This window comes from Pinus tabuliformis, chromosome 6, assembly GCF_031772625.1.
Source record: "Pinus tabuliformis cultivar Carrire ecotype Pingquan chromosome 6, CPIR1, whole genome shotgun sequence".
Lineage (NCBI taxonomy): Eukaryota > Viridiplantae > Streptophyta > Pinopsida > Pinales > Pinaceae > Pinus > Pinus tabuliformis.
The window spans coordinates 1,037,275,199-1,037,288,212 of NC_142292.1; the positions used below are offsets into that span (position 1 = coordinate 1,037,275,199).

The following is a 13,014-nucleotide window of genomic DNA, read 5'->3' on the forward strand; positions in this document are numbered from 1 at the left end:
AGGCTAAGTTATGTGCTTGTTGATTCCCATGTGTAAGCTCTTTTAAGTTATGTGGTTTTCTATTGTTAGTTTTTGCCATGTGATTTTGATCACAACGCAATGTTGCATCAAACTTGGTTAATTTCAAAAATAAGGTTTTCCCTAAAAACTCTTACCCTTCCCTCCTTAAATTCAATAATTGCTACAAAAATCCTTTCACATTGTTTGAGATTGATCTCATACTTTATGGCTTAAAAAGAAACTAACAATGCAAAACTTGTTCAAAAGGTGCTAAAAGGATTTGCAAATAATTACGGAGTTAAGCAATCGACTTCCTTTTGGAATAATAGTGATATGATAATTAAATTTAGGCTTTTCTCTATCTCTGTCATGCCACATCTTACTATTGTGGAAGACCCTCTCATTATTTCCTCCTCTATCTTTATTAGTGTGCCTAAATAGATCTTTGACCCATGGCCCCCCAATCATTACTCAATCAACCCTCAATTTATATGCCATGAAAGGGTGATGGGTGAGAACGTTGCTCCATATGGTGGCCATTCTAGCTAACTTATACACTCAGTTATCACCAAACTATAGACATAAATGTCCAAGCATCATGAAAACTTCAATAAGTAATCTGTTCTTTGAATTGGAATCATGGTGAGAAAAAATGTTGACTGTTGTAGCTAACCACAACCTTCATATTAAGTACATAAACCATTTCATTTATAACCTTATGATTTTGTAATAATACTCTATTTATAGAAATCTTACTTTAATATATAATAAAAACCTAATGACTTATTTAGTAATTTAAATCTTTAATTAATGTTTTTTATATTTTATAATTTTCTTTTGTATATAAGATATAAATCAATTTTTAATACTTATTATAGACATCTTCCTTCCTTAATCAATTTTTAATATTTATTATAGACATCTTCCTTCATTAGTTAAATTTAGAGATACAATGCATATGTAATTGTCGCAAATACTCTCATTATTTCTTTATTAAATATACAATGGTCTCTACGTACATTTTTATCGAACCCTTACCAATTACTAGGCTGTCTTACAAATACACGTGAAATTGGAATCTGGAATTTGTGATGTTTAGACTTCGCGTATACTAATTCCAGAGGTCCTACAGAGCGTCAGTTTTTGACTACTTGCAGAAGGAAGGGCATCGTAACTGTGTTGGTTTCACCAGAGATTGATCACTTCATCGTGGAAGCTTCGTCGATGGAATCTAGCGGGGATAATAAGCAGGCAGTGCCAATCCAACAATTGAATAAAACGAAGCCCCCAAGAATTAAATCTGAGGAGAGCGAGGAGGAGAGAAAGCAGTATTTGTCTATCTTACAAAGTGCAGGGGGCGAACTCTTGGAAGATGGGCGCCACGGCTTGAGCATTGCCGGATGGCGGATTGAAACTATGAAGCGACCCATTCTCAATTCTGATGCCCGTCAAGAGTATGCATTCGGCCTTTACTGTTTGTTGTTCTCGTAATTTCTGTTACTGCAAAATTTGGTTGATTTCAACGTTACTATTTTGTTTGTCTGGAGAGCTGTATAAGACTCGTAGAACATTATTTTTCTTAGAATTCCTCATAGAACAAATCGACCTTTTAACATTTTTGTATACAAAACCATTGCCCCCAGCAACAGTGTTATGAAGCTAGCTAGCCTTTCAAATAGATTACCCTTACCCTTGAATTTCTTGTTGGAACGAACATTAGGCAAAGTGCCCACGGTCGCCTTAATGGCACTTTTAGTTTGAATCAGGGCTATCTCGAAGCAATTGTTTTTGGTTGAAAGAATGGGAAATTGTCCGATGCAGACTTGACCAGCAAAGTATCGGCAGACCAAGGTCTTCCCTCTTACATCTAATGAAAGTCATGGCTTCCTACCTTGAGCGCAAGTGCTATTCGAGACAGAAGAGCCATTAATTCTGATATTGCAGGCAGCGATATGGATATTTTTCAATGACGAGGCAAGAGAGCCTTTAGTAACATCATGCATTGGGAGCCAACCTCAGCTTTAATAATTCTTCACTGCCTTCACAATCAACTTCGCACGGATTGAAATGCCTTGTTTGTTGGCGGATGCTGGGGCGACGAAGATCAAAAACTGAGTTGAATGGAAGGTGATGGAGATCACAGTGGGCTGGAAAATTACACTAAAATAACTGGTATTATAAGAAAAACTAGGTAAACATCTTAACTTATGAATTATAATTTTGGCAACCTGTCAGAATGTAACTATGCCAATTGGGGAAAAGAAAAGAATTAGATGGAGAAGCGTGGGTTTTGTATGCGGCCAATATCCACACCAATCGAAGTGGCACACTTTGCAGGAGATCAATACACAATTTGCATAAGTATAATAACAAGCAGTGAAGGGCCATTGCTCTTCAAGGGAGCAAACGATCGTAATGAATGCTGGTTTGCGCATACCAATTTATAGCTTGTGTGCAGGGCCTTGATCAACATTGACGACAATCTATTTGATTACGCAAGTGGACCCATACATGGTCGAATTGCAAGCTTGATCTATGAGTCAACCATTCTGTAGACTCTCCTCGTGGTGCTCACGGTGCTCACAAAGTCCCCTTGCGGCACTTGCAGGGTTCCATTATGGATCCTTCCTATATCACAACCATAGACACAAGTCCTCATTATTGATCTGAAATATATCTGAACAAGATAAATGGTTGCAAGACTCTGTGCCTAAGTGCAATTTGATAATTAATGAGGGTTAAATAAAAGAAAAGGAAAATGCAAACTAGAAAAGAAAAGAAAAGAAAAGAGAAAAATAAATTAAATGAGAAAAAAATAAGGAGAGAACGGGGCTGGGATTGAGAAGTGAAAGGTTAGGTCTCTTGGCCTATTTATCACCCCCATCTTTGCCTATTTCTCATTGGAATTAGACTCACAAAGGGCTTTTCACTGGCCAAAAGGTGAGAATGCACAAGAGGTGCCATGTAAAATCAAATTGTGAATGGCCATAGAGCCATGAGCTGCATTCTAACTGGAGATTGTCGAATTAGAGCAACCATTTGAGGTTAGGTAACCGTAAAAGTCTCATGCCTTATGATGTGGTTTAATTACTGTGTCTAATATTGTGCATTTGAGTGCATAATTTAGAGCCAAACGAGGAAATTATGCATAGTAAAGTGTAATTTCTACCTGTGTGGTTAATTCAATGGCAATCTCTAGGTAAATGAATATTTTGCTGTTGTTCTAATAGGTAACATTTGCATGAATTGTTTGCCATTGGAATTTGATGGATTTTTGTGCCCAATTGTCTTCTCATGGTTTGATATGAAGATTTTCAAAGTGCAATTAAGATAGCTCTTACTTGGGAATAATTTTTCCTTAGAAGCGGGTGAATACCAATATTCAAAAGACACCCACCATCCATTTAATTCCGAATTCTGAGATCGATGGCTATCATGTTCTAGCTATTGGAATTTTCAAGTTAAGTTTCTAGTTCTGCATACGGAGAACAACAATTTGGTGATGTTTGATGCTTTTGGTTCTAGTCAACCATACCTAGCAAAACTCAACAGTGCAAAGGTCATATGCACCTCTAGCAGTTAATTCACAGCATCTAGAGGTCGGTGGTGGCTGCTGGTGTCCCTTAGGGCTGTATGCAGGCCATACACAGGTCACATGCACACTGTACACACGAGCTGGGGTCTCCTCTTGTGTGTAGAATGTGGAACAGTTCCCTGAATGGTGTGTTGTGTCGCTGGCAGTGGATGGCATGGCATATACCATTAAACAATGGTTTATTCACCTTTCTTTTTATCCATTTCATGTAGCCTTTGTCAACAAAAGAAAAATTTGGTTACTTATGATTTTGTCTTATATCCCTTCATTGCTGTAGCTATTCAACAATTTGTCATTGCAGTAGCTGCTCTGTAATTTGCCATGCTTACCTATCATTTGTCATGCTAGAACATTATATTGGTTAGCAATTATCAATTGGTGATTTGTGTCGATCTTACAAGAAGACAATTGTGTTGAATGAGTTAGAGGAAGGGTTCAGTTAAATTTAGAGGTGCATTACATTTAGCAGGGGGACCCACAAGTAGGCCAAAGGTGCAGCTTATACTTTATCTCATTATTTTAGGAAAATTTTAATTTTCCTATAGTAAAAAATTTAAGTAATCTGAACCATCCATTGAGATTTAATCTCAGCCATTCGTGGATATGGTGGGCCCAGGTCGACTTCGAAGGAGCAAAAGGGGCACAGACTTGGCTCATTATGCACTAGACAACTTGTGCGCTGAGCTCAGCAGAAAAAGGGTGTTTAGTTCAGCGCCTAGGGTTTTCAGTTCAGCACTGCTAGGGCAAGAAAAATAGGTCAAACAGCCTCAGAATCTTCCAGCCAGCATTCATCTTCAGCCAGGCCGATTTCAGCTGCGTAGAGGGGCCATACTCAGGCTGTACGAACTTGTACGATTTCCGTATAGTGCACAGACAGTGAGGCCGAGAGGGAGTAGAGCGTAGATCAACTTGTGTTGAGAGATCTGTAGAGTGAAGGGAAGTCTTCCCTCCTCTTTGTAATCATTTTATGAATATTGTAAATCGTTGAAGCATAATAAGTATTAAGAATGCAAAAGTTTGCAGGTTTTCCCCGGAGTTGGGGTTTCCCGAGTGAATTTCTGGTGTATTGTTTTATGGTGTGTTTGTCTTCAGTTTTTCCGCTATGCATGCAAGTTAGGAAACTCAGCATAACATTGAATTTAAGTTAAAGTTTCAGTTTCAGTTACTTTGATTTAGATATTCAGTGTTTAGGTTTTGGGTTTCAAGAAAACTAACATGGTATCAGAACTCTGCCTCTGATTGAAGACCAACATCATTGTTTCGATCTCAGGAGCATGTTAAAATCGTAGAGAAGGGCACAGTTCAGTTCAGGGGTTGCGCTAGGGTTTTTGGCAGTACGACGTAGGGTTTCTAAGGAGATCGAACTGAAGTATGGCATATTTGGGGCTGAGATTTGAGGACCGCCTTAATGGGGCCTCGAAATTTTGTTCTTGGAGGGAGAGGATTGGCGTAGTGTTGGAGGAGCAAGTAGTTTGGGAGTTTGTGGACAGTCCACCAGCCCAACCAACAGACCCTCAGCAGTTGGCTCAACACAACAAGAAAGATGCCAAGGCCAGAAGAATTATCATTTAAGGAGTCAAGGTTGACATCATCCCTTACCTATCCGACAAGAAGATAGCTAAGGCTATGTGGACAACCATCATAAGGTTGTACTAGGGTTAGAGTCAGGCCGGAAAGCTGGTACTCAGAGACAAACTTAGAAACAGCAGGATGGTGAAGTCTGAGTTGGTGGTCTCATATCTCACCAGGTTCACCCAAGTGAGGGACGACACTCTCAGACAGAGACCTTGTCAGTTTTGCATTGTTGGGTTTTCCCAAGTCATGGGAAAACTTTACTGATGCTATCAGTGGCAGAGAAAACCTGCCAGGATGGGAGAGTTTGTGGAGTGACTGCGTTCAAGAGGAGATCTGGAAGTAGGCCAAAGCTGGGTCTCATGTAAGCACTGAGGAAGAAGAGAATTATGCCCTGACTGGCAAAGGGGGCAAGGCCAAGGGCAAGAAAGGCGCAGGAGGGGATGTCCAACTCAAGAGGTGAGAAGAAGAAGAAAGATCTCAACAAGATAAAGTGCTTCTCTTGCCATCAGTTTGGGCACTACTCTTCCAAGTGGCCAAACAAGAAGAAAGGGTCCAAGAAGGACAAAGTGGCAGCATCGATAGAGGTGGAGGAGTTCACTTCCCACTTTGGGAGGGAGTTCTCACTCATAGCTTGCATGGCAAGTTCGGTGGCTAGCAATGTGTGGTATGTTGACAATGGAGCATCCTGTCACATGACCGGGAACAAGGGGTATTTCAGTCAGTTGACTAAAAGGACATGTAGTTTCGCATAGGGATGGGAGATGATGGTAGATACCTAGCCAAGGGCATGGGTACTGTAAAGTTTGAGAGGGAATCTGGGAACCCTCTCTACCTCAGAGATGTCCTCTACGTCCTAGGTTTGAAAAAAAACCTTGTTTTAGTCTCAACCTTGGAGAATAAGGGTTATGAGGTTATCTTCAATAGAGGAAAGGCCTTTATCAAGCCTTTCAACTTCAGAGCAGCTAAGTAGATTGGAGTTAGGGTGAAGAACCTCTACACGCTTCAGTTTGAGACACACATGTTTGCAAGCTGAAGAGAGCTCTTTATGGGCTCAAATAGGCACTGAGGGCATGGTATGCCCGGATAGACAACTACCTTCACGATTGGGCTTCACTAAGAGTGAGGCGGATCCCAACCTATATTACATTGCGGTTGGAGGTCTTTCGCTCATTCTAGTGTTGACGTGAATGACTTGATACTGGTAGGAGCAGATAGCTTGATCCATGATTGCAAGAAGGATATTGCAAGGGAGTTTGAGATGAAAGATTTAGGGCTGATGCACTATTTTCTTGGGTGGAGGTATGGCAGGGTGATGGGGAAATTTTCTTTGGAAAGGGCAAGTACACGCAAGAGATTCTTAAGAGGTTCCACATGTCATTGCAGGCCCATGACTATGCCTCTAGTCACAAACTGGAGGAAGGTGGACGCTACCAGAGTAGAGTGAGTTGATGCCACCCTTTACAGGAAACTTATTGGGTCATTGATGTATCTAGTGAACACATGACCCAACATTTGCTTCGCAGTTAACCAATTGAGCCAGTTCATGGTTGAGTCGACTAGAGTGCATTGGGTTGCTGGCAAGCACGTGTTGAGGTATCACAGGGGCACAACAAATTAGGGGTTATTGTACATGCAGGTTGATGGTGTGAGCCTTCAAGGCTTCACAAATGCAGATTGGGCAGGGGGTTCAACAGATAGGAAGAGCACTTCAAGTTGTACCTTTAGTGTTGGGTCAACAATTGTTTCCTGGTTCAATAGGAAGCAAATATCAGTGGCACTGAGCTCAGCTACATGGCTGCAAGCCTGGCAACCTGCGAGGCCATATGGTTGAGGAAACTACTCATTGGGTTGTTCAGACAGAAGTTGGAGCCCACAATCATACATTGTGACAATAAGAGCCGCATTAAGCTCTCTTAGAAATCTAGTGTTTCTTGATCGCTCCAAGCACATCGAGATCAGATACCACCATATTAGAAATTGTGTTCAAAGGGGTAAAGTCAGACTCCATTATGTGCCTATAGAGAAGCAGACAACAAATATTCTAACCAAGGCATTGACAAGGGGTAGATTTGTCTACTTCAGAGATAAACTAGGTGTATGACATAACACGTTCCTCTCTAAGAGGGAATGTTGAATGGAGTTAGAGGAAGGGTTCAACTAAATTTAGAGGTGCACTAAATTTAGCAGGGGGACCCACTAGTGGGCCAAAGGTGCAGTTTATACTTTATCTCATTATTTTGACTTAGGAAAATTTTAATTCTCCTGTAGTAAAAACTTGAAGTGATCTCAACCATCCACTGAGATTTAATCTCATCCATTCGTGGAGATGGTGGGCCCAATTCGATCAAAGGATCAAAAAGGGGGCAAACTAGACTCATTACGCACTAGACAACTTGTGTGTTCAACTCAACAAAAAAAGGATGTTTAGTTCAGCGCAACTAGGGCAAGAAAGAAAGGTCAAACAACCTTAGAATCTTCTAACCAATGTTCATCTTCAACCAGGTTGATTTCAGCTGCGTAGAGGGGCTGTACTCAGGCCGTACAAACTTGTACGATTTCCATACAGTGCGCAAACAGTGAGGCCGAGAGGGAGCAGAGCGCATATCAACTTGTGTTAAGAGATTTGCAGAGTGAAGGGAAGTATTTCCTTGTCTTTGTAATCATTTTCTAAATATTGTAAATTGCTGAAGCATAATAAGAACGCACAAGTTTGCAGGTTTTCCTCGGAGTTGGGGTTTTCAAGGTAAATTTTTGGGGTACTGTTTTATGGTGTGTTTGTCTATAGTTTCCCGCATGCAAGTCAGGAAACTCATCATAACATTGAATTTAAGTTAAAGTTTCAGTTCCAATTACTTTGATTTAGATATTCAGTGTTTAGGTTATGGGTTTCAAGAAAACTGACTAATTTGACACATGAATTGAGGTATGTAATGGAGTGTGTCATTTGCAAACAAACACAAAAGTGCTAGTTTTACATATTTGACAAGTGTAGTTCAGATTACAAGTTGTATTTGATTTGGAATGTTATTGTTATGCTTGCTTGGGTTCTGTTACTCATCCACATGTTTGGACAACCCTAGGAGAATTTTTTTCTCCTATGTTATAGTTTGCTAGCCAACAACCCTATCATGAGCCACATATAGCGAATCTTATATGCATCTTGTCTACCCTCTGGCCAGTGCATTCATTCATCTAGTTTGCTCATCTGATGAAGGTGGGTAATCTGTTATGAGGCACATTAACTATTTTTGTATTCAAGTGCTTTCATTTGATGTTTTAAGGGTATTCTAGTACAGAGTATAGGTTGAATTGGATGATAGATTGATATTGGTTGTAGATTTGTTCCCTTGTTTCACCTTGGTGGTTATCACTTGACCCTAGTCCAATGTGACCTTCCTTAGGGCCTTTTTTTTTTTTTTTAACAAGGTCGTTTACTGATGTATTATAAAACTTCAAGGAGCAAGTCCTGTTACATAAGATGAGAAGAACAATGAGGGGAGGATCCAAAATGGGTACGCAGACCCTTGATCCTTGTCGGAAGACTTGTAGATTGAGATTTGAAAAAGATAACGGCTATATTGCCGTACAAACAGGCCTACTAGAAAGCAAAATTTACAAGACATAGAACAAGTTACAGTTGCTGGTTTACAGAATCATCGGGCTGAGGCTCCTTTTTCTCGCTGATCTTTGTCGAGGCCTCTGCGTGCATGCTTTGAGTCATTGCTTTTATGTGAGCAATTGCTTCTTCCAGGTGGTTGCATTTTTCTTTGAGACCTTCAATCTCCGCTTTCTGTTTCTCCAGCTTTTTCCTTTTTGATTTACTGTCAGCTTGAAATTCTTCCTTGAGGTCGTTAAAGTGTTTTATGAATCGGGCGATCATGAAACAGTGGGCTTTGCACAGTGTGCAGCTGCTGTTGGTGATTACTCGCTCCAAGGGGTTCTCTGCTGGTTCACGCTCCACTGGATTCTCTGCCATTTCGATTCCTCTCTTGGAGAAAGCTTGAGGAAGTTGGAGCAGAGGGATATACTGGGGGAAGCAGAAGGGAGTGGAGAGATGGGGGAGGGAAGAAGGGGAGATCTGGCAGATAGCGCGGGCCTGAAAAAGGGACACTGAGGGGAGGCCGCCGATAACAGAGAGAAAAATGATGTGAAGGGGATAGAACAGGGGGGAGGAAGAGACCAGGGAGGAAGAGAGCGCAGAGGAGGGAGGGCGCTGTTTCAAACAACTAGAGCGACTGTTAGCGAGAAAGCAAAAAGAAACACGAAAGACACAGCGATTACCACTGAGATCGGAGGGAGACAACTTTCTTTCGAAGCTGGTCGCAGAGCCCAATTTGGAACTGAGGAACACCTGGGACTTTCTGAAGAGAATCGGGCCTTTACTCTTTTGGTCTTGAAGAGCTGAAGCTCTGAGCTGAATGGAGAATGAGGTTCCCTGGTGAATATAAAGCAGGTCGAGAGACTGGTCGTCCAAATCTGATGCATGAGGTGCAGGGATTTTGCTGATCTTGTGATCATGACTTGGATTTTTTATGCAGTCGGTGTAGATTTTGATGAGACTGGCGCCTAACTTCTGCTTGGAATTGTCACGGGAACTCTGACTGAGCTTGATCCCGTACCTGTTTGTTTTGACAGTGGAGATTTCCTTTGCAGCCTTCAGGATGAGGAGGATGCCAATGTCAGAAGGGGTGGAGTCTGTGGGCTGCTTGTCGATTTTGGGAGAAAGGGCGGACGGGATAATGAGATGGCTGATATGACCGAAGTTCAGAGAATTTGCTGAAGGATGGGTCGAGTTACGGGATTGGCTTGTCATAAATATTATCATTCTCTCGGACCTGTCCAATGATTCTATTAACTGCCCTGTTGGCAAATGAATCAGCTTCTGTGTTATTATTCCTCAGTACGTGTTTGAAACTGGTATCTCCCAGATGACTTATATTATTCATGATCCTTAGTTTGATGTTGCTGAGAGCCTTTTTTTTGAATTCTCCCCCTGTAGCCAGAGCAGCAATCACAATTGCCGAGTCACCCAGAATGATTGGGTTCTGAACTTGCATCTGCTTCATAATGCTTGTGCCTAAAAGGAGGCTGTAAGCCTTTGCCATGTTATTTGACATTTGACCTAGGCCCCATTCATAGGTTATGAGAGTTTTGCCATACTGATCTTTTATAATTCCCCCTGCCCCTGCTTTCCCCGGATTGTTTTTTGAGGCTCCATCAAACTGGAGAGTGGTTCTCTTTTGCTCATGAATCCATTGGTTTATGTCTTCCTTGGTGCCCCTAAGTTTCCAATTGTTCCCCCTCTTGCCAGCTGTGGAAGGGGGTTGCTTATTTTTGTCATAACTTAGGCAGAATTTATTGAACCAGTCTTCCTCATCTTTCTGCCAGCTGGATCGATCCGGTTGAGAGACAGAGTTGGCGCTTATTATCTCGGAGACAAGGCCCATAGTTTTTGCCAAGGTGCGAGCTGGGTTTGGCTTCTGGTTGTTGAAGATGCAATTATTCCTGGTGAGCCAAATTTGCCAGCTGAGCGTTGAGGGTATACATTTCCACAAGCGGATGATGATGGCCTTGCTTTTCTTAGAATAAGGGTAACATTTCTCCCAGTTTTTGTGTAGAGTAGAAAGCTGGTCGAAGGTCTCTCTTATTTTCAATGGACTGATAAGTTGATTCCAGCAGCTTTGGGCATAAGGGCAGTCTAAAAAGAGGTGTTGGCTACTTTCCTCCTCAGCACGGCAGAGACAGCAGATTGAGGGACCATGAATACCTCTTTTTTTGAGATTCTCGGCCGTAAGGATCTTGCCTTTGAGAAGAGTCCAGTTGAAGAATTTGACCTTTGGAAGGCATTCTGATTTCCACACCGCTGTACAGAGATTCCAGTTACCTAGAGCAGAGCTTGCCTGAAGAAGTTTGTACCCATCTTTTACAGTGAAGTTTCCTCCGCTAGGGTCCCATATGAACCTGTCGCAAGCCTCTTTGTTTATGGGAGCTGATCCTGAAAGGGAGATCTTAAGGTCTGCCCATTGATCCCTGAGGTTATTTGGGAGAGGTAGATCCTTCCAAGCAAGCCAACTATTTTGATCCCATAGGGAGATGTCATAAAGAGAGTTCAATTTTTTTGCTTCCATCCAAGTTTTCAAGGTGCTGAACTGCTGAAGAAGATTTCTTGGCTTTGCTCCCATAATTCTGTCCGTCCATATATTTATTTCTTTTCCATTGCCCGACGATTTTGAAATGTGATTTCTGAATTGAGGGAGGACTTTTTTGATGAGTTTCCAGACTGGAGTGCAAGGTCTTTCTACGATTACTTCAGAGAGGACATTAGAGTTCGGCCCATTGAGGTATTTCCTCTTCATAGCCTCCACCCACCAGGAGCCTTTTCCTATGAGCATTCTCCAGATCAGTTTAAATCCCATTGCTTTGTTAGAGAGACTTGGAATTTTGATGGCTAGGCCCCCTTTTTCGAAGGGGAGGGTAACTTGATCCCATCTGACTAGGCTGAATTTTTTCGAGTCTTGCTTCCCTCCCTACCAGAGGAAACTTCTCATAATTAACTCCATGTGCTTATGGGCACTAGCGGGAGCCAAAGTTACTGCATATTGATATATGGGGCGAGCGGAGAGGAGAGCCTTAATGAGAGTAGTTCTGCCTGCCAAATTTAGCCAGGACAGCCCCCAGCTTTGGAGTAGTCCTCTCATTTTTTCTGTGTGCTTAACCCAAATTTCAGACTTGACTATTTCTTTTGCTAAGGGCAGACCCAGATAGGAGAAGTGACTCCAATTCCTTTGAACTGGGATGTCCATGATCAAGGAGATTCTTTGCCTGATTTGAAGAGGGACATTCCAAGTGTATATTTTACATTTTTTGTTGTTTAGCCTTCTCTCCGATGCTGCCAGGAAGGAGTCCAGAGTTTTCTTGAACCTTTTTGCCATTAAGCTTGAGGCGCCCCTAATTAAAAGGGTGTCATCCGCAAAGAGCGAATGATTAATTTCTTTTATCCCTCTCTCTATGCTGATCCATGTGATCTCCTTTTGCTTGCGGAGTTTTTCCAGATGAATGCTCAAGGTTTCAACCATAATGATGTATAAGAAGGGAGAGAGGGGGCAGCCTTGCCTCAGTCCCCTAGTGCTTCTAAAGTAGCTGCTGGGTCTGCCATTTATGAGGGGGGCAGTCCAAGGGTTTGAGATGCACTCCATGGTGATGCTTATGAATTTGTTGGAGATCCCGAATTTCCTGAGGACGTCTGCCAGGAAGTGATGATCGACCCTGTCAAAGGCGTTTGCCATGTCCAATTTTATAATCATACCTCTTTCTTTTCTGTTGATGCTACTGTGAATTGCTTCTTGGATCAATATGACGTTGTCCATTATTTGTCTATGGGGGACAAATCTGCCTTGATTCTCTGATATAAGGTAGGGAAGAAGCTTTTTTAGCCTGTTAGCCAGAATTTTAGTAACTATCTTGTATGAGATGTTGCAAAGAGAAATAGGTCTAAAACGGTCAAAGGAGAGGGGATTGAGGTCCTTGGGGATGAGAGCAAGGTGGGAGGATTTAGTGTTTTCCCCCATCTTGAATTTTTTAAAGACATTTTTTACCATCCTGACATAATCTTTTTTTATTGTGTCCCAGTGATTCCTGTAGAAGGCGACAGTGAAACCGTCGGGTCCCGGAGCCTTATCCGGTTGCATGCTGAAGGTCGCCAACCTTATCTCCTCCTCTGAAACATCCTGATCCAGGTCTCTATTTTGCAGTTCAGAAATTTTGCTCTCGACTGGTTTGAGAAAATCCGTGCTGTTCAAAGTCTGAGGGACTGCTGATAATAGGGATTTGAAGTGGCTGTGCGC

At 41.9% G+C, this 13,014-nt stretch overlaps 1 protein-coding gene across 2 annotated transcripts in view; it reads left to right on the forward strand.

The window, feature by feature from the left end:
• The first annotated feature begins 1,008 nt into the window (after window positions 1-1,008).
• Window positions 1,009-13,014, forward strand: part of LOC149262525 (TIP41-like family protein) — a 249,842-nt gene continuing 237,836 nt past the window's right edge. For both annotated transcript variants that reach the window (XM_089424848.1, XM_089424850.1), the window contains exon 1: window positions 1,009-1,454. In XM_089424848.1, the coding sequence (XP_089280974.1) occupies window positions 1,225-1,454 (230 nt within the window). In that variant the 5' untranslated portion in view covers window positions 1,009-1,224. The remainder of the gene's footprint in view (window positions 1,455-13,014) is intronic.